Source organism: Cynoglossus semilaevis, chromosome 5 (assembly GCF_000523025.1).
Source record: "Cynoglossus semilaevis isolate Cse_v1.0 chromosome 5, Cse_v1.0, whole genome shotgun sequence".
NCBI lineage: Eukaryota > Metazoa > Chordata > Actinopteri > Pleuronectiformes > Cynoglossidae > Cynoglossus > Cynoglossus semilaevis.
The window spans coordinates 9,991,207-10,013,117 of record NC_024311.1 but is presented as its reverse complement, the minus strand read 5'-3'; the positions used below and the strand labels follow the sequence as shown (position 1 = coordinate 10,013,117).

General features: G+C 46.7%; 3 protein-coding genes across 13 annotated transcripts; 1 reads left to right on the top strand and 2 right to left on the bottom strand.

Moving 5' to 3' along the window:
- Nucleotides 1-1,103: 1,103 nt before the first annotated feature.
- Nucleotides 1,104-9,714, bottom strand: kctd3 (potassium channel tetramerization domain containing 3). 4 transcript variants are annotated; one of them, XR_003049731.1, is made up of 21 exons: nucleotides 9,186-9,714; nucleotides 7,989-8,042; nucleotides 7,811-7,856; nucleotides 7,382-7,455; nucleotides 7,081-7,139; nucleotides 6,764-6,844; nucleotides 6,532-6,678; nucleotides 6,175-6,265; nucleotides 5,772-5,962; nucleotides 5,565-5,680; nucleotides 5,157-5,244; nucleotides 4,961-5,077; nucleotides 4,626-4,796; nucleotides 4,386-4,550; nucleotides 4,200-4,296; nucleotides 3,929-4,122; nucleotides 3,355-3,493; nucleotides 3,092-3,214; nucleotides 2,758-2,935; nucleotides 2,251-2,501; nucleotides 1,104-2,119 (listed from the first exon to the last, which is right to left on the bottom strand). XR_003049731.1 is itself a non-coding variant. In XM_008310400.3 (20 exons), exons 1-20 carry the CDS (start codon nucleotides 9,254-9,256, stop codon nucleotides 2,361-2,363), a joined length of 2,343 nt encoding a protein of 780 aa, XP_008308622.1. In that variant the 5' UTR covers nucleotides 9,257-9,714; the 3' UTR covers nucleotides 1,104-2,360. The 4 variants fall into 4 exon arrangements, 3 of the variants coding, with proteins under 3 accessions (XP_008308622.1, XP_008308620.1, XP_008308621.1); XM_008310400.3 differs by having other exon boundaries at nucleotides 1,104-2,501; XM_008310398.3 differs by having other exon boundaries at nucleotides 1,104-2,935.
- A 940-nt stretch (nucleotides 9,715-10,654) lies between these two features.
- Nucleotides 10,655-13,712, top strand: krtcap3 (keratinocyte associated protein 3). Of its 3 annotated transcripts, none has more exons than XM_008310396.3 (6): nucleotides 10,655-10,808; nucleotides 11,332-11,516; nucleotides 12,000-12,059; nucleotides 12,146-12,337; nucleotides 12,441-12,569; nucleotides 12,904-12,968. In XM_008310396.3, the coding sequence occupies exons 1-6, from the start codon at nucleotides 10,796-10,798 to the stop codon at nucleotides 12,961-12,963; spliced, it is 639 nt and encodes a 212-aa protein (XP_008308618.1). In that variant the 5' UTR covers nucleotides 10,655-10,795; the 3' UTR covers nucleotides 12,964-12,968. The 3 variants fall into 3 exon arrangements, with proteins under 3 accessions (XP_008308618.1, XP_024911424.1, XP_008308619.1); XM_008310397.3 differs by lacking the exon at nucleotides 10,655-10,808 and adding an exon at nucleotides 10,867-11,005; XM_025055656.1 differs by lacking the exon at nucleotides 12,441-12,569 and having other exon boundaries at nucleotides 12,904-13,712.
- Nucleotides 13,713-13,861: 149 nt separating this feature from the next.
- On the bottom strand, nucleotides 13,862-21,852 carry kif28 (kinesin family member 28). Of its 6 annotated transcripts, XM_025055652.1 has the most exons (27): nucleotides 21,116-21,850; nucleotides 20,337-20,528; nucleotides 20,110-20,160; nucleotides 19,871-20,023; nucleotides 19,443-19,478; nucleotides 19,213-19,332; nucleotides 18,893-19,000; nucleotides 18,656-18,810; nucleotides 18,425-18,536; nucleotides 18,271-18,338; nucleotides 17,878-18,020; nucleotides 17,623-17,744; nucleotides 17,446-17,536; nucleotides 17,291-17,348; nucleotides 17,011-17,134; nucleotides 16,787-16,922; nucleotides 16,498-16,616; nucleotides 16,234-16,341; nucleotides 16,059-16,157; nucleotides 15,764-15,907; nucleotides 15,602-15,672; nucleotides 15,390-15,524; nucleotides 15,109-15,275; nucleotides 14,885-14,994; nucleotides 14,688-14,811; nucleotides 14,256-14,467; nucleotides 13,862-14,179 (listed from the first exon to the last, which is right to left on the bottom strand). In XM_025055652.1, the coding sequence occupies exons 1-27, from the start codon at nucleotides 21,167-21,169 to the stop codon at nucleotides 14,027-14,029; spliced, it is 3,165 nt and encodes a 1,054-aa protein (XP_024911420.1). In that variant the 5' UTR covers nucleotides 21,170-21,850; the 3' UTR covers nucleotides 13,862-14,026. The 6 variants fall into 6 exon arrangements, 5 of the variants coding, with proteins under 5 accessions (XP_024911420.1, XP_024911418.1, XP_024911419.1 ...); XM_025055650.1 differs by having other exon boundaries at nucleotides 15,425-15,672; nucleotides 21,116-21,852; XM_025055651.1 differs by having other exon boundaries at nucleotides 15,425-15,672; nucleotides 15,764-15,904; nucleotides 21,116-21,852.
- Nucleotides 21,853-21,911: the final 59 nt, after the last annotated feature.

Here is a 21,911-nt window from a genome sequence, read left to right as displayed (position 1 = left end):
TAAACGTTTTAATTAATTATCGACTAATTTAGGGTGAAAATATTTAAACGTTTTAATTATCGACTGATTTGAAATCTGATGATGAACTGTATTAACCCTTTATCATCTCAAGACAACAGACAACAAACATTTCTGCTCTAGGAACAGCTTTAATGACCATAACTTTAAAGAGATTAAAAAATAACCAAAACTCATGGAGCGTCATGGGGGCGAATGTCATCAAACATTAGCAGAGAGTGTGTTACTGTGTGGGGGGCAAAAATGATATATCTGTGGTTTAGCGTTACCCCCAGCACGTGTTTGATGAGGACGTCCATGTGTCAAGGACACACTGAGACATTCACAGCTACATCAGAGGCTGGAGACAGAGACACCAGGAAACACAGAGCTGCTGTGGTGACGGGGGGGGACATGCACATAGGGTTGTTATTAAAGTCATAAATCAATGTGATGACACACAACAGCTGTGTTTCACCAAAACCAGAACAACATCTACAGCAGAGACACTGATGAAGCTAACGATGTGAGTTGACGACTTCTTGACCTTTTGCCCTCGGAGGTGTTTTTTCTTTGACACAAAATAAGTTTCAGTTGTAGTTGCTGTGAGTGGATCTGTCCTCCGGGTTCTTCCTGTCACAGTCCCACTCCTCCTCCTAGATCGTAGGTCAGTTTAACCACTTCCTGTCTCTCTATGGAACACCAACACTGGACAATGTGTGGTCACTAATTTGACCTGTGTACCAGTTTTTGTGTGGTCCCTGTCCTGGGAGAGAACTCCACAGAGAGGTTGATCCTACATTAAATCTTAAAATCTGCAAATTTAAGTCAGGGCCCGAGGACCAGATGCAGCCCAGACACAGTCCAGAGTGGCCCAGTCTGTGGTGTCTGGAGTCTGTGACATTAGTTAGGAGAGATTTAGGAACAACTGGCAGCTCGCTCTGTGGCCTCTGGTGGTGATGTCATCGGTTCAACTTTGCATGAAATGACAAATACATGTTGTGTTTGGTTCCTGAAAACCTGAAATGTGTCCGTTCCATTTCAGTGTCGCGGTCCAGTTTTGTCGTTAGCTCCTGTATGTTAGCCACAGACAATGTTCAGCACAATTGAGACACAACTCATTTTTATTAAGTATTTGTTTTAATAGTGCAAGTGCAGATAAAGTCAGGTCCAATAGTAATGTACATTCAACAGAAGAGGCGTGTCATCAGCATATACTGTGAGTCATCAACAGCTACAGTATAACAGGAGCTGTTTTTATAACAACACACTTCAGCATGTTGACATTGTGTACTGTTTGAGTACTTTTACATACACACATTTAATTTATATTCTTTATAATAAAGTATCCAGTCGACAAGTAAACATCTCAGTCCAGTTTTTCTCATTTTACTATGAGACTTTTTTACACAGCAAAGTAAAACTCAGGAGTCGGTTCTGGTGTCTTTGCCCTGAACAAACTGGACTTGTAGCTGGACAAACAAAACCATTTTACCTCAGGCTCAGTCAGTACTTAAATAACAACCAGTGGAGAAGAGTTTTGAGGACAGACGACTGACGAGACTCTCACTGGAGGAAACTCCATCTGAACCAATAAGACGGAAGTTCTAACTGCCCTGTGTGGCAGCTTCAGGAGCAGAGTTTCAGGACTGAGACTGAGACTGACAGCTGATCTGGGTTCAGGTGGTGTCAGTTTGTAGACATTAGTTTAGGGTTAGTCACAGACAAACCTCATGATTCTCCTGTGTCTGAGGCGACGTATGTCACTGATCCACTGATGGTCATGTGATCACTTCAGTAATCAACATATTTGACAGGATTATTGATAAAAATGGGAGACAAGCCTTTTTAGTTTGAATGTCGTCTCTGTGTCCTGTGACACCGATTCACACTCAGCTGTGAGTGAACGGGTGACACTGTGTTTTCAGGACCTGTTCCTCTTCATAGTATTTCTTTACTAGTTTCAGTTCAGTATTTTTATTTTAGAAGTTTTTTTGACCTGCTGCTCCTGAAGCAGCCGTTTAGCTCCGTCACTGATCATGTGGTGAAGAACTCAAAGACTTTCAACAGCTTTGGAGTAGTGTAAGAGGAGCAATTACCCACCAGGGGGCGACTAAGTTAGCTGCAAAAGAAGCCAGTTTAACTGAAAGTCAGTGCAAAATCAGGTGAATGCACCGTCAACACACACACACACACACACACACACACACACACACACACACGATGTTTGGTTCCAAAGTCTGTAACATTTACCTAAACTGTGAAGCCAAGTCTTTGATCTGTCAATCATCAGTTTCTGGTTGACCTTAGAAAGGTCACAGGTCACTGTACCAGGTGTGCTGTACCTGGGGCTCCTGATGACATCATTCCAGTGACTTCTCACAAACTGCTGTCTTGATGAGGCGACTCGGGGGCCAGCTTCCTGTACCGTGGGGAGGTGCAGGCTGTCTTGGTTGGGGAGGGGGAGGCGTTAGTGGAGGAGTCGCTGCCCCCACCATCAGATCCTGAGGGGACAGAGGAGAGGTGAGGAACCGGAGGAGCTTTCTTCCTTCCCAGGAAGCCTCCTTCCAGCACACTTCTCTTCCTGACAACACTGCACCCCCCCTCACCCTTGGCTCCCTCACCCTTGGCTCCCACAACCTCTATTTCCTCCACTACATGAACCTTTTTTCTGACATGACACCCAAGAGTGGGGCTCTCAGGAGGCAGACCACCCTCTGTCCTCCCCCCAGATACCCCGGCGCTGCTCAAAGCCCCAACCTTTGGGTTGGAAGTTGCACCAATGCCCCTGCATCTCCAGAGCTCCAGAGCAGCAGCCCTCCCCTCACTGTCCTCCAGTCCTGAGTCACAGAGTGAGCGGCAGGTATCAGAGCCCTGAGTGGACCCTGCACCGGGGCCGTCCACCAGACTCCCACTCAAAGTGAAGGTCTGGAAATCTCTGTGGAAGAAAGTCAAAGCCTTGGATGAGAAGAGTGTGAGTGTGACGTCAAAGGTTTTCTGGGAGTGTGTGTGTGTGTGTGAACCCCCATTTTGTAAATCGTTACTTTGATCTGTTAATACTTTACTTTGATAGGATTAAAGTAAAAATATTTACCGGTTGCTATGAAAAGCCTCGTTGTACCGTGCTCTGGCCAACAGGGGGCTCTCTCTGTAGGGTCTGACAGTTGCGTACGTAGCCTGAACCTCAGACACAGGCTCCTGGGCCTTTACGTTCAGACTGGAAGACAGAAAACACAGGAGGAAGTTGGGCTGTGTGTGTGATCCACTACCATCATCGGACAGTAGAGGGCGTTCTTGAAGAAACAGAATGATGGAGTGTGTTTCAGACACTGGTGTGAAAGTTCTTCTTCTTCTCACCTGGAGCTGGACTCCTGCAGGCGTGTGTGGTGCAGTAATGAGGGGGCGGGGCTTATGTTCGGCGTCACACAGCGGGAGGAGCTCAGGTCGCACTGGTCCAACAGCTGCAGCAGCTCCTCCTCCGTGGGTCCGCCTACATCTGTCACACACAGGAGCCAATCATGGTTTGCATACCAGTGGTTGTACTTTTGGCTCCCTCTAGTGACATGCGAGTGAATGTGATGCCATTAGAACTAAGTGAGTGACGTCACTGTTAAATTTAGATGTGATTTATTACCGTTAGGGTTAGTGTGTGTGGGGGGAGGGGTGAGGGGGGGTTATAATCTGAACAGTGTAGGAACGTGTTTTTGTATTTGATAGTTGCTAATACTGCAGTACTGGTTACTGAGAGAGATAGATATTTTCAAGGTGGAACACAGTAAAACTCTGTGTACTCTGTACTCAGTACTGTGTACTCAGTACTCAGTACTGTGTACTCTGTGTGAGGTTCTGCAGGAGAACCCATTAAGGTGGAACACAGTAAAACTCTGTGTGAGGTTCTGCAGGAGAGTGGAACCCTCCCCTCCTTCCTCACCCTCTCTCCTCCCCTCCTCTCCTCTGTTGGCTGTGTCCATGGCCGTGGTCAGGTCCCACATCTGGATTCCACCATTGCCATGACCCGTGAAGAGATAGCGGCGAGGACGCGACCCCATCCGACTGGAACCTTCACACTCTCTCACCATGAAACAGGAGATGGTGGTTCCATCCACAGACTGGATTTCACAGATCCTGACACGCAGGAGAACCACACGTGATAAAAGTCTGCATAAAAGGTCAAAGGTCAGCCTGAGGATGGCGGAATGTACCTTTTTCCAGTGGATGAAAGTCTGACGAACAGTTTGTTGGTGATGGGAATGACCTTCTGGATGAAGACCTGCTGATCGTCCCTCTCTCCAAACGGACCTGTGAGTAAACCAAACCAACATCGGGATCACGTCTTCACCCTGAGACCCTGAGACTCACACTCTAGTGGACCACCGTTTCAAACCCACATCTCTCACCGATGTCGTTCCCGGAGCAGTAGCTGCCGTGGCTCTCCGTTTCCTCCAGGGACAGGATTTTGAAGGAGGCCAAAGGGGTGGAGCCCGGCTGGGTGGAGATCATGCCTCTGAAACGGGTCACCGTCCAGGTCCGTACGTGGTTGTTGTCTGCACACACTGGTGGATGGAGAAACATCTGCTCAATGAACAGGTCAGCTGAGCCCAGGTGTGGAACTCTGAGCCCCCACTCACCCGACACCAGATGTTTCTCAGACAACATGATCTTGGTCACTGGGCTCCTGTGCACGGTGAAGGTCTGAAAGAGTTGGGGTCCAGAGCCCACCGTCTCAGGGTGCTGCACGATCACTCTGACTGCACCACTGCTTGTTCCGTAGGCGATCTCTATCCAGTTCCCACTCACACCTGAGGACACACACACACACAAAGAGAGAGACAGAGTGTCCGTCTGCAGCAGAGACAGGTCTGAGATCAGCTGGACCTGATCCTGAACTGGACTAGTATGAGTACCAGTCCCGTCCAGCACTCAGGTACTGAGACCCAGTTGGGTTCAGTTCTACTGGACTCACTGGTTTTAGGTGTGAGGTAGACAGACAGCGCAGTGATGGCGTCGTTGGACGGGTCGTGGTAAAGTTCTGTCACCAGAAGGTCGTTGTCCTTCATCCTCAGAGGAAACTTCTGCATATCTGAGAAGAAACACTCAGAACTACAACGACTGACAGACCAGGGGTCCAGGTGTGTGTGTGTGTGTGCACAGAGCGGCACCTATGTAGTAGATGGAACCGTTGTTGCAGCCCAGCAGTAGGAAGGACCCGGCCGTGTCACAGCTGGTGATGGGAACCACATCTTGAACCTCAACAAAAGAACACACCATTAAATGGAATATTTAATTAAAAATCAAGTTAATGACTCGTGTCAAACATCTCTGAAACAGAGTCACCACAATGGAACCACATGGTGCAGTTGTGATCTGCTGCCATGACAACCAGTCTGACTGTAGTCTTCTAGTGTATAGTGTGTTCATCACTACATACTGATTTAATATAAATATAGAACATTATGAAATAGAATAGATGTTAGTGGTTTCACCTTCAACACACACACACACGGTGTGGTGTCGGTTGGTCAGGTGACCGCTCACTGACCACCAACAACGTTGAATGTTGAACCTACCTGCCAGTGTTGTGTGACGGCGTTCCACACCCCCACCTTCCCCGTATGGCTGGTGGCCACCAGCTGGTTTCCTATGAAGAAGAGATGATCGACTGGCACCCCCAGACTGAAGACACCTGGAGCAGAGTGAAGAGTCACTAACTTCTCTGTTTCCAGAGGAGCTGTGTGTGTGGGGAGGGGGGCGGGGGGGACCTCAGTCACACTCACCGATCTGGTTCCCACTGCCCCCGTCCTGGATACTCCACAGGACGATGCTGCTCTCAGAGGCTGCGGCCACCATCTTGTCCTTGTCTCCATGTGGTCCTCCCACCACCTTAGCATTCAGTGCAACACGTTCAATGGTCCAAGGGAGGTGGGGGGAGGAAAACACCTGCTGCCATCCAGAAGACTCCTTTATCCTGCCACCACACCAGAGGGCGCTTTACTTTCTGGACTGCATGCATTTCACAGGTGACAAATGAACTATGAACTGTCTGAAGTATTTCATTAAAAAGTGTTTTTTCAGCCCAGAAGTTTATTGGTACTGTTCAAACAAATGAGCTGCACCAGACCATAATAATCCTGCCCTTTAGTTTCAACATTTCCATCCACCACAGGGTGGCAGTATTACCTGTAGCAGATGACAAAGTGAGCATAAGCTGCTACAATCCAGTTGTGGTGTCCAGCAATAATCAGAACCTTCCGGGGGTCCACCACAGGACCTACACACACACACACACACACACACATACACTATAACATCTCAACATAAACCCACTCCAATAACCTGATGATCACATTAGCTTTGAGAAGCTAGGCGTTAGCCTTCACTTCATTCACACTGTACCTCACAGAACCTGGTTGAGGAACAGACAGGATGAGGTGTGGCTTATACTTCAGTACGTGATCAGCTGTACACACGCAGTACTTCAAACAGTCAGATGTTCTGATTCTCACACTCTCCTCCTTCCTTCATCAGGACACTCACCCACTCTGGTTGTTTCTTTGGTTCCAGGTGAGCCAGGCTCAAAGGTGTGAGGGGAGGGACCAGCACAGGTGAGGCCTTCAGCTCCACTGGGACCAGGTCGCTCCTCACAGGCTGAGGAGGCCACGCTGGTTTGAGGGGCGAGGATGGCTGCCAATCAAGTGGAGCAGGAACATGTCATCATTTCTCTTAGAACCTTTTGACCTGATGTCTATGTTCCACTGGGTGTTTTTACCTGGAGGTGGAAGGTAACCATGGAAGAGAACGCTTCCACATGACGAGCGCTCCAGTTCCTCACACAGCAGCAGACGCTGAACTGTAAAAAAAACACGCAGAAAGTCACACTGTTGTTTTGTCATAGTGTTGTCACAGTGTTGTGACCCTAATCCTAACTCCTCTCTTCTCCAGGTTCACACTAAGGGACATTCTGGACACTTGTTTTGTTTTAGAGCCAGCATGTTTGTGGGGTTGCTGGTTTTCTTCCCTGTGAAACATTAAAGTAACTCCTTCTTTTCTTCTTCTCTTTCAAAAACAAACAGAAACCAAACTCACCCAATGGAGTTATGCCGTAAAACTCTGCTTCATGCCGCAGGACACTGACGTTCACGCCTCTGTGGCCAAAGATAAGGTACATTATTTAAAACAGCAATTTATTCAATTAAAATTGTTTTGAAGAAATAAGAAGAAAAAATCAGTCATGATCTGATCTGGATGTTTTTGTTTTTTTTTACTTGTGTTGACGTTTCTCACAATTGTAGTTACACTGTTGACAACTGATGTCAAGGTTAAAGTACAGAACATAATTCACTACAGACTCGGGTGACAACTCCACTGGTGTTCTGTGGGTCCTTACCGCAGGTCCAACTCTTTGGTCCGGAGAAAATTCAATATTGGTGCAAAAGCTGTGGGGTCTCTGTCGATGAAAATCTGAAAAGATGTATAAAAACCATCACATTCACCATCAGATACCAACAATCAGTTCTCCAGTCCAACCATTCACACGCACATTCACACCTGTCGTCAGTTTAGAGTCAGTTTACAGTTTACAGTCCCCCCTTTAAAGGTCAGTTCTGTCTGTAGACCAGTTACAGTTTACAGTCCCCCCTTTAAAGGTTAGTTCTGTCTGTAGACAGAACTGACAGATGACCAGACCCTATCCCTAGAACAGTTTGGAGTTGGGTTCAAATCCCTGGCCACTGATTGGTTTGACATTGAGCTCTGCGTGACATGGTCTACAGACCTGTCCTGGTCCTGGACAACAGACTTCACAGTTCGTACTTACAGCTCCAGTCTCATCTCGAAGAGTAGATATTCTTCCACTGAGCAAACTGAAACACACACATACATTTTTTAAACAGTGAGGAGAGTGTTTGCTAGAAACCAGTTCACTCTGGTTTCTCTCTGTTATAAAGTCACATGACCTAGGTTGGAGAAGAAGGTACTGATGACATTGAACCAACCTTGAGAAGAAAGAGTCTGGAACCCACATCAGAGTTTGTCTGGATGTGTTGAACCTACAGAAACACACAAAACAAAACTCTAACCATCTGCAGAAAAACCTCCAGCTGCTTCCTCCTTCAGGGGTTGCTATAGTGACAGAGGAGTGGCATGAGCCTCCAGCAGGGGGCGTGGTGCAGTTTATGCATTTTGGTTTTGGACTATTTATTTCTTCTAAATTCTAAATGACACAGAACAGCACAGCTGGTCTGAGGTTGGGGGTCCAGGTCTGTTGATCTGAGTGACTTTTTGTGTAAATTTGAAGGAAAATATTTTACAAATTAGGTTTTTTAATCTTATTTTGAGAAGCGTCTGACTGCTACATTAAAATTAGCCTTGTTTGTTCTGTTGCAGCCTCTGTCAACAACAAGAAGGCAAAGACATAGCCCGCCCATCGTGCTCTGATTGGCTGGTACATCAATGTGTTGGTTGGTTAGTGTACCACGTGTCATTTTGGTGAAGATTTTGCGCTTCGTTCTCCAGGTTCCATCACCAAACTAAACTAGACGATAGATGAATGAGCTGATGTTAACAGCACCAAAGCAGATAAAACGACACGGTCTGGTCTGTGGGGGAGAGGGACGGCGGGGGAGGGGGTGTACCGTGTGCACCACTACAGGACAGGGTAAAATAACAGTATAATACTGGATAAATACATGAACACTTGTGTATGTTTGTGTGTAGTGGGGTTTGTAGTTTTACTACAAACTCCTTTGAGTTTGTAGTAAACATGCTGCTTGTTTCTCTCGCGAGATGTGACGACACTGGATGTTATTAGCACTTATTATGTTGAAGTGAAGCGTCATTAAAAAAGGCAGTAAACAGATGTAAATGACGCAAAAATGTTTATTGTCTAAAAAAGGCAGTAAACAGATGTAAGTGACGCAAAAATGTTTATTGTTATTGTATTGTAAAGTGACGTCTACAGGAGACTGACTGAATCCAAGAGGTATTTTTTGGACTGAGAGGAAACATCCACACAACGACGTCTACTTCCACTGCTCGTTCCCAGACAACATGACCGCTATCCTACTATCTATATTTGGCTCGCCGCCGAAGACACTGTCGACAAGTAGGAGTAATGACAGTATTGAGCAGATGAATCGAGTGGTCGCAGTAGTCGACCTCGTTACTCATTATTCGATATGACATCGTCTCACCTTGTCCCACCGACGTTCAGCTGGATGATCTCTCCCATCCCCAGCGGTGAACCGTTCTCCTTAGAGGCCATGAGCGGAGGGGAGCAGCGGGATCTGGTCTCCTCACTGCCCGACTGTTAGAACAGTTACAGCTGGCTGACGACGCTCCTCTCTGCTCCTCGGCTGATGTGCGGACTCCCCGCAGCCTCACCACCAGTGCCGCTCCGCGACCTCTCCGTCCCTCCACCGGCCATGAACTATCTGTACTGTAGGACCGACGATGACTGCGTCACTGACGTTCACCGTGTTCGTACACGGAGGACGGTGGTGTTTTCTAAACAACTGTCGTTCCTTCTGAGCCACATTACATCACTGCCTCTGGTGGAGTTACAAGAGCTGGACGTTAGCCGAGTGTTCACCTCTGCGAACTTCCTGCTTCGACGTCGTCGTGTGGTTCCCTGTGGTCAGCGACCAACTATTTGTTTGAACGGCACCAAAATAAAAAAGTTAACCCGGTTTGACTGGTTAGCGTCAATCTTCTTCTTCTACTGCTACTGCTAATACTAGTCTTCCTCTTCAACTCTCCTTCTTTGTTCTTCTCCTTCTTTCTTTCATTATTATTATTATCGTTATTATTATTTAACTTATAGCTTACAGCTCATGTCCAAACCGTCTCCACCTCACCTCTCTCTGTTGGGGCCATTCCTAATCCTGCCCATCTCGGTCCCTTCAGTGAAGATTTTAGCATTTTCATTTTTGTCAAAAATACCTCAGACTTAGTAAACTTACTGCAAAATACATCATTTTTTCTTGATTTCGTCATGTATTTAGTGACCTATGCGTATTCCGTAATCAAGCCACAGGGGGGCAATAGCGGACTGTGTCAAGAGCTGGTCTGATTTTAGTGGGAAAAGTGTGCGCTGTTTTAATACCAAAAACGTGTGTTATAGTGTCATCACAGCAGTGTGTATGTGTGTGTGTGGATTCTCTGTTTCCGAGGCTACTGTAAACACAAACACCTACCTGTATCTGCACCCAAACAGACTCTAACCACTCCTACACACACCCCTCTGGGGCAGGTGTTGGAGCAGGTTATTCACTGTTCTGTTATCAATGTATCAGAGTCCAAAGTTCACACGGTTCTGGGTCATCAGCTCTGAAAGAACACCAGGGTGTGTTCACACCTGTTTACTGTGACTTCCTGTTGAGAAAAAACCCAGAGACCAGTTGATGTAGTCTGGTTTAACCAACCGTCCAACAGTTTGATCCAAAGAGCTGAGATATTACGTTTCTACATGAAACTTTTTTTTTTACTACTACTACTAATAAATATATGATGTAACACACATGTTCAATACATGGTGACTGTGATGACGTGAAGTGTTGTCCTACAGTGACTGTCTGACTGTCTGTCTGTCCACGCTGACCCCTCGGACACGGAACCCCGCCCTCTCTCTATCTTTCCGCCCCTGCGTCCAGGAACCTGCAGGTAACATAAAGGTAAAATTTGATGACGTCAAGCAGGAAGTGGATAAACAGTCAGTGGCCTTGGTGACTGCTGCAGTTTTAGCTGTTTCTGGTCACTTTGAAGGAATTGATTTGATTCAGAGAGAACGGGACTCGACGGAAAGATGTGTACGTTTGGTAAGTGTGTGTGTGCGCGCGCACGCTTCTTTTCCTGATGGTCTTCCTTGTTGTGGCTCTGGTCACAGACCTAAAACTGCACCGAACCGTTTGAACCGCCTCAGTGGTTCGTTCATTTAAATAAAATAAGCGGTTCGATCAGCTGTCACATTTTGAGGAATGAAGAAATACCGGTCGACATGAGTCAGTATAAGTCGGTATGAGTCCGTATTTGGGAATATTGATCTATCTAAGTCAAAGTCAGTTGGTGTTAGCCAATCTTACTCAATATTCATCTAAACAATGCAACATTAATCGACATGAGTCGATATCAGTGTATAAACGGGGCCAACAGTCCAGCATGTTGAATGAAATTAGTTTGGTCTGATGGTGGCGTCGTTGTGCAATCACGTCAAAGTTTTATTATTGAATCGGAGTTTTTTAATGATGAATTTTTCAGCACATTAAAAGAAGAAACGCTGAGGTTTTAATTCTCTTTAGGTTTATATGTATCATATTTGAAGTACTGGTCTCTGTCTTCCAGACAAGGAGAAGGAGCCCCGGAGGTTGATGAAGAGGGGACTGGCTCTCATCCTCATCGGACACATCAACTTCATCCTGGGGGCAGTTGTCCACGGCAGTGTCCTTCGCCACATCTCCAAACCCAGTAAACACATCAGCACGGAGTACACCGTCACCAACATCATCTCCGTCACCTCAGGCCTGTTGGTGAGTCAAACAGTCGATGGTTAGAGTCCAGCTCAGGTCAGAGGTGGAGCCTGTGAACAAACTCAAGTCTGGCCTGGTTTTCCATGACCCAGAACCAGAACTAAGTCCAGGTGACAAGTCTCTAGGAGACATGGACCCTAAAAGACATGGACCCTAGGAGACAAGGACACTACAATTTCACAACAGCAGTAAAATTACATGAAACAAAATATAATGATTCTAGTTTGAATTGACTCAAACCTTTCTGCTGCCCCCTAGTGGACGTGTATTTAATTGCTCTGCCTGACACTGGGATAAACAAAGACACATTATTTGCAGTAACAAAATCAAAGTTTTCAGAACCTGGAAGTGAACCTGGATCTTGTTGATCTGTGACACACACACACACACACACACGTGTGCCCCTGTAGCTGCTTGTTGGTCAGCAGCAGTTCAGACTTAATTCCTGAGGGATGTTGTGATTGGTTGTCGTTCTGTTTACAGAGCATTTCCACTGGGATTATTGCCATTCTGGTGTCAAGGAACCTCCGCCTGTTGAAAATGGTAGGAGTCTTGATTAATTGTTAATGTGATGCTAGCATTAGCACCACCTCCGTCAGTGTCATTCATCATTTCCACCTGGTTTGCAGCAAATAGGCCTCCTGGTGGTGTCGTTCCTCAACGCCCTCCTCTCTGCAGCCTGCTGCACTGGGCTGCTGTTGGCCATCGGCATCACAGTGGCCCACGAGGGCCGAGGCCTACTGACGGGCTGTAATGACACCCGGGTGGACGCCCGCTCACCCATCAGTGCCGACTGCCCCTTTGACACCACACGCATTTATGTGAGTTCAGAAGGTTTCTTCTGTTTGTGTTTCTAATGTGTACTCACCAGGGGGCGCTGTTGTCACTTCCTTTCTCTGTTTTCCAACACCTGACTAACTGTAGGACACCACCCTGGCAGTGTGGTTTCCATGTGCCGTGTTGGCAGCAGCTGAGGTGGGACTGTCAATCCGCTGCTTTGTCATTGGATTAGCCCTGAGGGGGCTGTGCAGCAGTGGGAGCCTCAGAGAGCAGGTGTGTCTGTCTGTATGTGTGTGTGGTGGGTGAGGGGCACCTCTGGTTTCACTAACAACCATTGTTTCCATGTCGACAAGGTCAAAGTTCTAACCACAGGTGAAGCAGCTTGGTTGACAGCTGGCTCAGCCAACAGGAGCCTGGTTACCATTGACCAGCTGTTTACTGATTAAAGCCCGGGTTAAACTCAGGGTTTGGGTCACAATATTAGTCACATTATTAGGGTTATTAACAATGTTAATCAATTATTAACAACAATCATCACACTGCAGTCCTTGAGCTGCACCGACTGACAGGTACTTCCTGTTTCTGATCATTTCCTGCTGTCCTTCAGGAGGGGGATTCCACCCACAGCCAGCGTCTGATGGGAAAGCGTACCGATCCTGATGCCTAAAGAAAGAAGAAGAACAGAGGTAGAGCCGCACCAGAACTCCCATAAGGCAACACTGCATCTCCTTTCACAACATGCTAGCTTCACGCTCCAGTTTCCTGTCAGGTCCAGTTTCCTGTCAGGTCATTGTTTTAATTTGTATATAAAGGTCGTTGGACTTTCCCAGTATTTTAAGCAGATTTAAAAGAAAATTAAAATTTTATTTAAAAGTAAACATAGGGGTCATGGACCATAGGCAGGCCCACACAGCCCCTGATGGCAGAGCCTGCCCTGTGGCCTTTCAACCATAGGATAGCAGACCCACCTGTGACTGCTAAAAACACATTTGAATTTATACTCTGAAATCTTAGACTTTTTTGTTAAACATCACATGTTTAATTTAAGAATGAAATTCTAGTTCTAGAAGAAAAAGAACAACTCACCACCGCCCAAACCTTGAACCTAGAACTGCTGTTTACAAATGTCTGAAGAGATGAGGCCCTCTGCTGGACCTCTCACTGTTTGACCACATCACTGAATATGTTGAAGAGAAGTTCTTGAACTGTTTTAAAGTGGACACTGATTGACAGCTGGTACAGACCAGGTGAGCTCTTCACATGGTTGTTTTTAAAGTTCTGACACTGAGCTGAGGATCTTTGGACTCTGTTTTTACTTCTGTTTATTTCTGTATTTGAAGTGAATTTATCAAAGAGTGATTTGTCAATGTGAGTTTAACACAGAATAAATGTTTTCTTATATTTTTATTTTGAAATCTAACTCGGCTGCCTGGAGACACTGCTGTTGTTTCACATTAAGATGTGTTAGATGAATATTGCTGCTGGTTGTTGTCAGAACCGACAACAACCATCCAACAGGCTGACCATACAACAAGAACAAACCTCTATGACCATACTGTCTTTTAAAGAGGCTCTGGAAAGACCTTTATTTTGAAAATACTTCACATGAGTCAAGTGATGGGGCATCACTTATGTGTAATGATGAGGTATCTAGTGTATCGCCGTGTCCAGTCAGACACCATGCTGCTAATCACATGATCAGACGGAGGAGAGAACCGTACAGACACAGGTCAGGAGCAGTTCGCTGATCGTTTCCAGCGAACGATGGCAGCGACGTCATGTTTGAGCCTGGAGACGGTCTGATCCAGCTGCTCTGAGAAGTCTTTGGTCAGACGACTGTGCTCATTGACGAAGAGTCGCAGCCCCAGCAGGTCAGACTCATCCTGGAGGAACAACCACAGCGAGGATCAGACTCCAGACTGTTCTTTTACAGCACCCACGTCACACTGGTGAACCTACACTGGGCCTGTGTCGACACAGACGCTGCAGCTGAGCTCGCACTGATGTCATGCTGTGGTAGAAAACCTTCAGAGCACGAGCCAAGTCTGCGTCACAGCTGGGACGCAGAGAACGACGGCGGCCGCCGTCATCACCTGCAGCACAGACACCAGCAGGAAGATAAGGATCAGAGTCCAAAAACAGACTGCTACAGTACCAGGCCGCGGGACAGTCTGTACCAGGCCACAGAAAAACAAAATCAACAACATGCTTTATTAATCATCATTAATCATCAGAGGGACTTTATTTTGTTAAATACAAGCAAACACCTGTAGACCCCTGTGAAGAGAGTTGTCAAAATAAAAGTCCTTAAAAGGTGAAAAGGAGACAGAAGAGCAGCCTTCAAACATGGAACAGGTCCACACACACACACACACACACACACACACATACCATTCCTGGTGTTGTGGAGCTGTTCTCTCAGACTGGTGTTTTCTTTCATCAGTGATGCATTGAGTCTTTGAAGTTGTGTCACTTCCTGTTGAAGAGTTTTCACTGAACAGCTGAGCTCTGCAGACTGACACACAGACCACAGTCATCAGGTCAGGACATGAAGACAAATACAAATGACAGGACAAACTCAGACTGACTGAAGCTTTGGATGGAGCTGGAGGAGGAGGAGGAGGTGTGTCCATGATGAAGGTGCCGTCACTGGTCATCCTCCCTTCATCTACAGAGGAAACCAGCTCTGTACAGCCGTCTGAAACACACACACACACACACACACGTGTTGGTGAATTCTTCGGGTCATGACCTCAACAATATAGTCCAGTAGGAGAATGGAAATGATGAAAAGTTGAGGTCAAAGGTCAACCTTGGAGCGCCCACATCTCCAGCACCACGGCGCTGCTCTGTAGGTAGTCCAGCAGGGAGGAGGTGGTGTGCAGAGATGTGAGGTGGATGTGGTGATGGAGCAGAGGGTTGACCTGGTTCCACACAGCTGGAGTGTAGAACGGCTGGCTGCAGTCGAAGATCCTGAAGCTGAGACAGAGGAGGTCACACACACACACACACACACACACACAGCCTCCCTCAGTTCTACACCTCTTCACTCTCATCAGTGTGAGTCATGTATGGGTGTAGTCCACACCTTACCCAAACTGCACCCCTCTGTTGTGGGCCTCCCTCACCCAGTGCAGACCAAAACACTGGTCCAGGACCAGCTGGAAGTCCAGACGTTGTCCCAGCAACTCTGAAGGATCCATGAGGATTCCATCCTCCCCAAGTGGACTGGAACACAGGAGAAGTCTGGAATGGTGTGTGTGAGTGAAAGTGTGTGTGTGTATGTGTGTGTGTGTGTGTCATACAGTCCAGTAGAGCTGCAGGGAACCAGCTGTACTTGAAGAATGGCCTCTGCTCTTCCCTCTGAACTCAGAACCTACACACACACACACACACACACACACACACGCAGAATCATCTCAGGTCACATGATTTATCGAACCACTGTCTGTCACGTGACACCTCACCTCCAGCTGCTCCTCCAGGGGGATACGAAAGACCAGAGACTGAAGCCACAGGTGGGCGGTGCCCAACAGGAGGGGCTCCACTGGGTCCCAGAACGGGTCTTTGTCCTGCAGCGCTGCAGCTCTGGACGTGTCCTGTCCTCCCTGCTGTGAACATACATGGGCTCAAATTCATCACAGCTGTGTTGTGATGAATGGGCTCAAATTCATCACAGCTGTGTTGTTTTCAAAAGTGGCTCAAATGGTGGTTCAAATCTAACATCAGTCCCTGATGAGGCAGTGACACAGACACACTCACATCAACAGTTCTCTGCTCCGCCTGTTGCTGCTGCTGCTGGTACAGTTCTTCCATCAGGAACTTTCGGTTGACAAACTTGTTCTTGGACCACACCCACACCTGTGGAGATGTCCACAGACCGTCAGACTGAGGAGTTAGTACACACAGTAGAGAGGGGAGAGAGTCGCAGTCTGACCTGTTTCCTTGGCAACGATGTCACCCTGACAACAACGTCTTTTTCCAGGTCATGACCTTTTGAATCCGACGCTGCCAAATTCTTGATCTCCAGTTTAAATTCTATGTCCTACAGTGATGACAGAACAGTACAGAGGTGAACTGTGACATCATCACTGAAACTCATCTGAAGACTTTAATATAAGGATTACCAAAACACAGCCCTCCCTCCCTCCCTCCCTCCCCCCATGGACCTTTGAGGACCAATGCCCACAGACTGCGTCACCTTCTTCAGCTCCTGGCTCATCTGATTGGCTTCAGCCACCATTGGCATCAGTTTGATGTAGTCATAGAAAACTGCCAGGAGACTGGGGTCAGTCTGACCACCGCCAGGACTGGACTCACCTGTGGAGGTCAACAGGTCAACACAACTGCAGAGGGTAGCTAACGTCTCCTCAGATATGATGACAAGTGCTGCTCTGAGTCAGAGAGGACTGTGACAAGACATCAGTGTCACTGATCACCGTCTCATCATCATCATCACCCCTGCCCACCCCTCACCCCTCACCCCTCACCCAGGTGGATGCCTTCAGCAGCAGCCAGTTCAGACTGGAAGTAGTCGTAGTCATAGCGACTGCAGTCTTCTCCGCCCCTCTCTGATGGATAGCCAATGAACAGGTAGGTGCTGTTGGATCCCAGAATAAGACGATCCTGAGGAGAGTGGACGTTGGGGGGAGGAGGGACGGGTGTTAAATGTCACAATGTGATATGATTAGAGTCTGTGTTTTTGGAGACTGACCAAGTGCTGCAGCTCAGTTGTCTGGGTAACAGTTTGACCATTGACGATAACCTTTGACCCCTGGTGTGGGGTCACTGTTACCCTGCGCTGTTCATTCCTGAAGACTGCGTGATGCTCTTGGATCCTACAGACAAATACTCACATTGCAGCAGGAGTTCAGACGGTTGAAGTAACGTGTAGTAAATAGAAAACATATTTTAAATGTTAGCAACGTTAACCTGGTAGGATTAACAATGGCTAACAACAGTACTGCTGTCAACCACGACCTGGAAACACTCACCCCAGACCCCTGATGGTAATGGACTGTGGGGAGTCACACAGACCCACGTCCCATTCACCTGAGCAGCACACGGTCAAAAAGAAAACAGATTGTTGTTGTTGTTGTTGTGATCGATAGTATTGTGTTATTGTTGTTGCTGTTTTCTACAAACGGACCTTCTCTGATGAAAAGCTTGACGACACCAGAGAGCTGCGCGTCCTCGTTGATGTTGTGGATGGAGGGAAACATCTGAATCATCCTTCTCTCCTGACCGAGAGGAAAACATCCAAACACATGAAGGTCAAAGAAAAACAAGTGGAAAAAAAAAGTCAGACAGAAGTCGGTGCTCTGACCTGAGTGATGGTGGCGTACTGCAGCTCCCAGTCCTTGAGTGCGTCCTGCAGGTGTTGTTCCCACAGAGTCTGGATGGCTCTGATCTGGAGTTCATTGTTGGTCAGCAGCTGACGGAGCTCCTCTGCACAGAGACAAGGTCATCAAGGTCATTAAAAAGTGTGTGTTGTAAAAAGACTGAACAGAGAGAGTCTCAGCCCGATGCTGGACAGCGCCCCCTGTCTCCTGATTGCTGCATTTTTATGTGAAACATTTACTGGTCTCCTCGTTTGCTCGGCGTCCATCTTGGCCCAGGCGGCTGAGCCGCTGCAACAGTCTGGCGTTCTCAGCCTTCAGCTCTTTGACCATGCGCTCAGTGGGGCTCTCATTCACCACCGCCTGGTTCTGGATGTGCTTGGCCCTGAACCAGAGGAGAGACAATAGTTAGAATAGTTAGTTAGCCGGTCATTAATTTGGACTTTTCTTTCTGCTGAGGTCCGGAGACCCAGACCATGACCACTGATCAGAACCAGATCTTTAAACACAGTCAGAATAAATCTGTTTAGTAACTGAGGTAAAAAAAAGAATAAAAGTGGTTCTTCAACATCCAACCATTCCTGAAATTTGTTTTCCCAGAATTCGTAGGAAACTCCTGCAGTTCCGGTTCTCACCTCTCAGCGTAGCGTAGTGTGGACAGAGACTCCTCGTAGAAGATGTCCGCAGGGCTCAGGGTGGCGATCTTCAAAAGCAGAGATTTGAATTCATTCAGATGGAGGAGTGAGAGTGAAGGGGGGTCACGAGGTTAAGGTGTGTCTGCAGTGGTACCATCACAGTGCGACTGTTTCCTCCCAGAGCTGACTGTAGCAGCTTGGTGAGAACTGAGTCTCTGTAGGGAATGTGGACCGCTCTCTTCCCCACCACCACGTCGGCCAGAGCGCTGGTCAGAGAGAGACGGTCGGTCAACCAATCACCAATCACTAAATTGGTACAACGTTAACAACAGAAAATGGACTACAATGTCAGAATAATTGACTGTAAAGGAGAAACTACTCCTACCTGATGACATTACCAAGAGTAGTGAGGCTCAGGTTAATGGCTGTTCCCTCTTTCAGCCGGTCAGCCTCTGACCCCGATGACCTCTGACGCTCACTGCCAGCCAAGTCCACCAGGTTAATGGAGGACTGTTTGGTGATGTTCTCTTTGGAGAAGATCTGGAGAAGAAGTCCAAATGTAGAATATTTTAAACATGGACTATTTTAAATGTGGAATATTTTTTTACACGGCTGACGTGACCTGTTTGAGCTGCAGGATGATTAGCATGTGTGAGCGACTGCTGTTAGCATTCATGTGAGTGGCAGCTGTAGTTCTAGTCCTGGTTCCCTGTTCCATCAGCTGTTCCACCTACAAGAACATTAGTTACCTGCAGATGGTGTGTTAGCACATAGATCTGAGTGAGCTAGAGCACACTCTCCCTAAGCGGTGGTGCCTTAGTGGTTAAGGAAGCACTCACTGCTCCCCAGGCAGCTTGTAGCTGACCCTACTCACTTTGGTGATGGGTTAAAAGCAGAGGTCACAATGACAAATAATTCCCTTTCACTTTGATTAAACTGTACCTGCTGAGCACTGTCACAGGGAACCGTCCGCAGACCCTCTACATAGAAACCTCTGTGCTGCTCCTCTCTGACCCGGAGAACACCTGACGTACGAGAACTCCGAGACAGAAGGTCGATCACCTGGACAGTGGACACAGGCTCGTTCTAGTTTGGTCACCTTTGGCTTGTCGTAAGGAAGTGTTGATTGATTGATGGAATGATCAAGAGTTGATCGCTGCTGCATGTCTCACCTGCTCATTATAGATCTCCATCATACTGAAGAACACCTGTGACACCATCAACAGAACCATTATAGTTCTAGTTCTGAAGGAGTGAATACATGTTAAAGGCGAAACACTGTTAGCTTCATATGCTGGCTAAGAGAGGATGATGGACGGACGGATGGGTTGGTGAGTGGTCGGATGGTTGGATTTATGGATGGGTGGATGATCTGTTTCTTACATTGTTCCTTCTTGTTCATAATCTCTCCTCTATGTTGACACTTGCTTCATCTCCAGTGAAAACCAAAGACCAAGAGTAAATTACTAGGCACGTCCCATAACATCGACCGACCGATAATATAGGACATCCGTAAAAGTTACAGATCAATTCTAACCAATCAGAGGTAGAAAAACACTCAAACAAAGTTAGCCAGTGCAGCTTCCCTCTGCATGTCTACCTGACACTGTCTGGTTGCCTGGTTTCCTCTGATGTCTTCAAACAGTCGGTCACACAGTTTTGGGACCAGGCCTTTGTTCGGCCCGTAGCCGACCATGGAGTAACTCTTCCCAGACCCGGTCTGTCCATAGGCCAGCAAGGTGGCGTTGTAACCCTGTGCACAGAATCCCATCACTTTGATTAAGATGGTTGGAGCCCAGGAAAATAGAAATATCCCAACAGAGAGACAGTGATGTTCACCTGCTGTGCATTCTCAAGGATTCCCTCCCCCAAGTCCTGGAAAACACTGTCCTGAAGACAACAGACAATGATGACAATTATCACATTTGTTATTTGTTGTTACATTTAAGGACTTCGATTTGTTTGAGTTCTCTGTTAAAATAAATGTTATTCTTTCTTGATGCAGCCAACTACTTTAAAGCATGTGTACAATGGTGACAAAGTACAGGTGGGCAGGTACTTGTGACCTGGTCAGCGTAGCGTCCCCCCGGCTCCTCAGGCACATACAGGCCGTTATGATCACGTAAGAAGCCGCTGTGGGACCAGTAGGCGTAGTCGAAGGAGAAGGAGCGGCGGTTGTGAGGGTCATGAGGGTCCTGGATGGTGACAGAGCTGGTAACCATGGAGATGATACATCGACTGCCTGCATCCTTCTCTCTCTGGAGACAGTGGAGTTGGACAACATTAAACTGTTCTACTCAGAGAACAGACTCCAAGTTGGTTCAAAGTAGGGTGCAAATTAAATTTTTTTAAACAAATTAGTTTTAGGTCTTTCTTAATGTTTTACAAATTATTTTATAGTTTGTGGAGTTATAATAATAATAAAAACTTCACACAGCTAATATTTCAGCATCGACTTCCTCTGCTCTTTCCTCAGATCAATGGTCAAAATCTTTTTATTCTTATCGACCTGTCATTGACTGAAGTTGACTAAAACCTGACTAACTCTATGATTAGTTGAATTAGAACCAGCTGCTGATCACGGACCAGTCTGATCCCAGCTTCTTCTCAGAATTTCCTGTTGAGGTAGAGGGTATTAAACCCTGTTGAAGCTCAGCTTCACTTATCTACCAAGATTCTGTTTCCTTCTAGTAGATACTTGTCCATGGTCCACTTTTATAGTCCACTTTTAGTTCTTTAAGAACTACGTGACAGGACCTGCAGCTGTGTCACTGCTGACGCAAACAGTGAGAGAAATAAGGTTGAAAGAAAGAATATTGAATGGCAGCAGAAAGAAAACACTGACCTTGTTGAAGGGTCGGACCCTGACGGCCACTCTGACACAGTCCTTCCTGTTCATGTCTGCTGCCCTCAGTCTGCAGCAGGTCTTCACACACAGGGAGACTGAACACACACACGCTGTCTCCACTTACATGAACACAGTTACTATGGCAGTCACTGGTAACCAGTGCTGGTTACTGAAATGAAACCTCTGCTCACCAGGAAAACAGGAGCGTTAGAAAAGAAAGGAAAAAAAGAGAAATTCTACATTAGAAACAGAAAATGTGATAAACATTGATCTGTTTTACTCCTGAGTTACATGTGAATTAAATCTCAAGAAAATAATTCTTGTCGTTAAAATGTTTAAGTTGTTTCAACTTCTGATAAATATTCGTATTTTGACTTTCTTCCCTCTCTTTGGTTTCACTTTCAGCCTCTCTAACAACACTGAATAATTCACTGAGAGTCAGCGGGGAGGACGAGCTCAGGTTACAGCTTCATCCTAACCAAGAATACACACACACTCTCTCTCTCACACACACACTCCTGTGGCTGCAGGGTGGTTAACGCTGGATTATTAGTGATGTGTAGTTCGAATCGTTAACGAACTACACATCACTAATAATCCAGCGTGACTCAGGCTGTGTAGAGAGCAGCGGGCACTACAGTTCGTTCACGAATCGTTCATACGGATCGTTCTTTCATTTAACTTTATTCTTATTTAACTGTTCTATTTATTTAAGTGTTGTGTAATTAATGTAAAGTGTGTTTATAAATAAATACGATTGAACATTATATCAACATATTGATTGTCTTATATA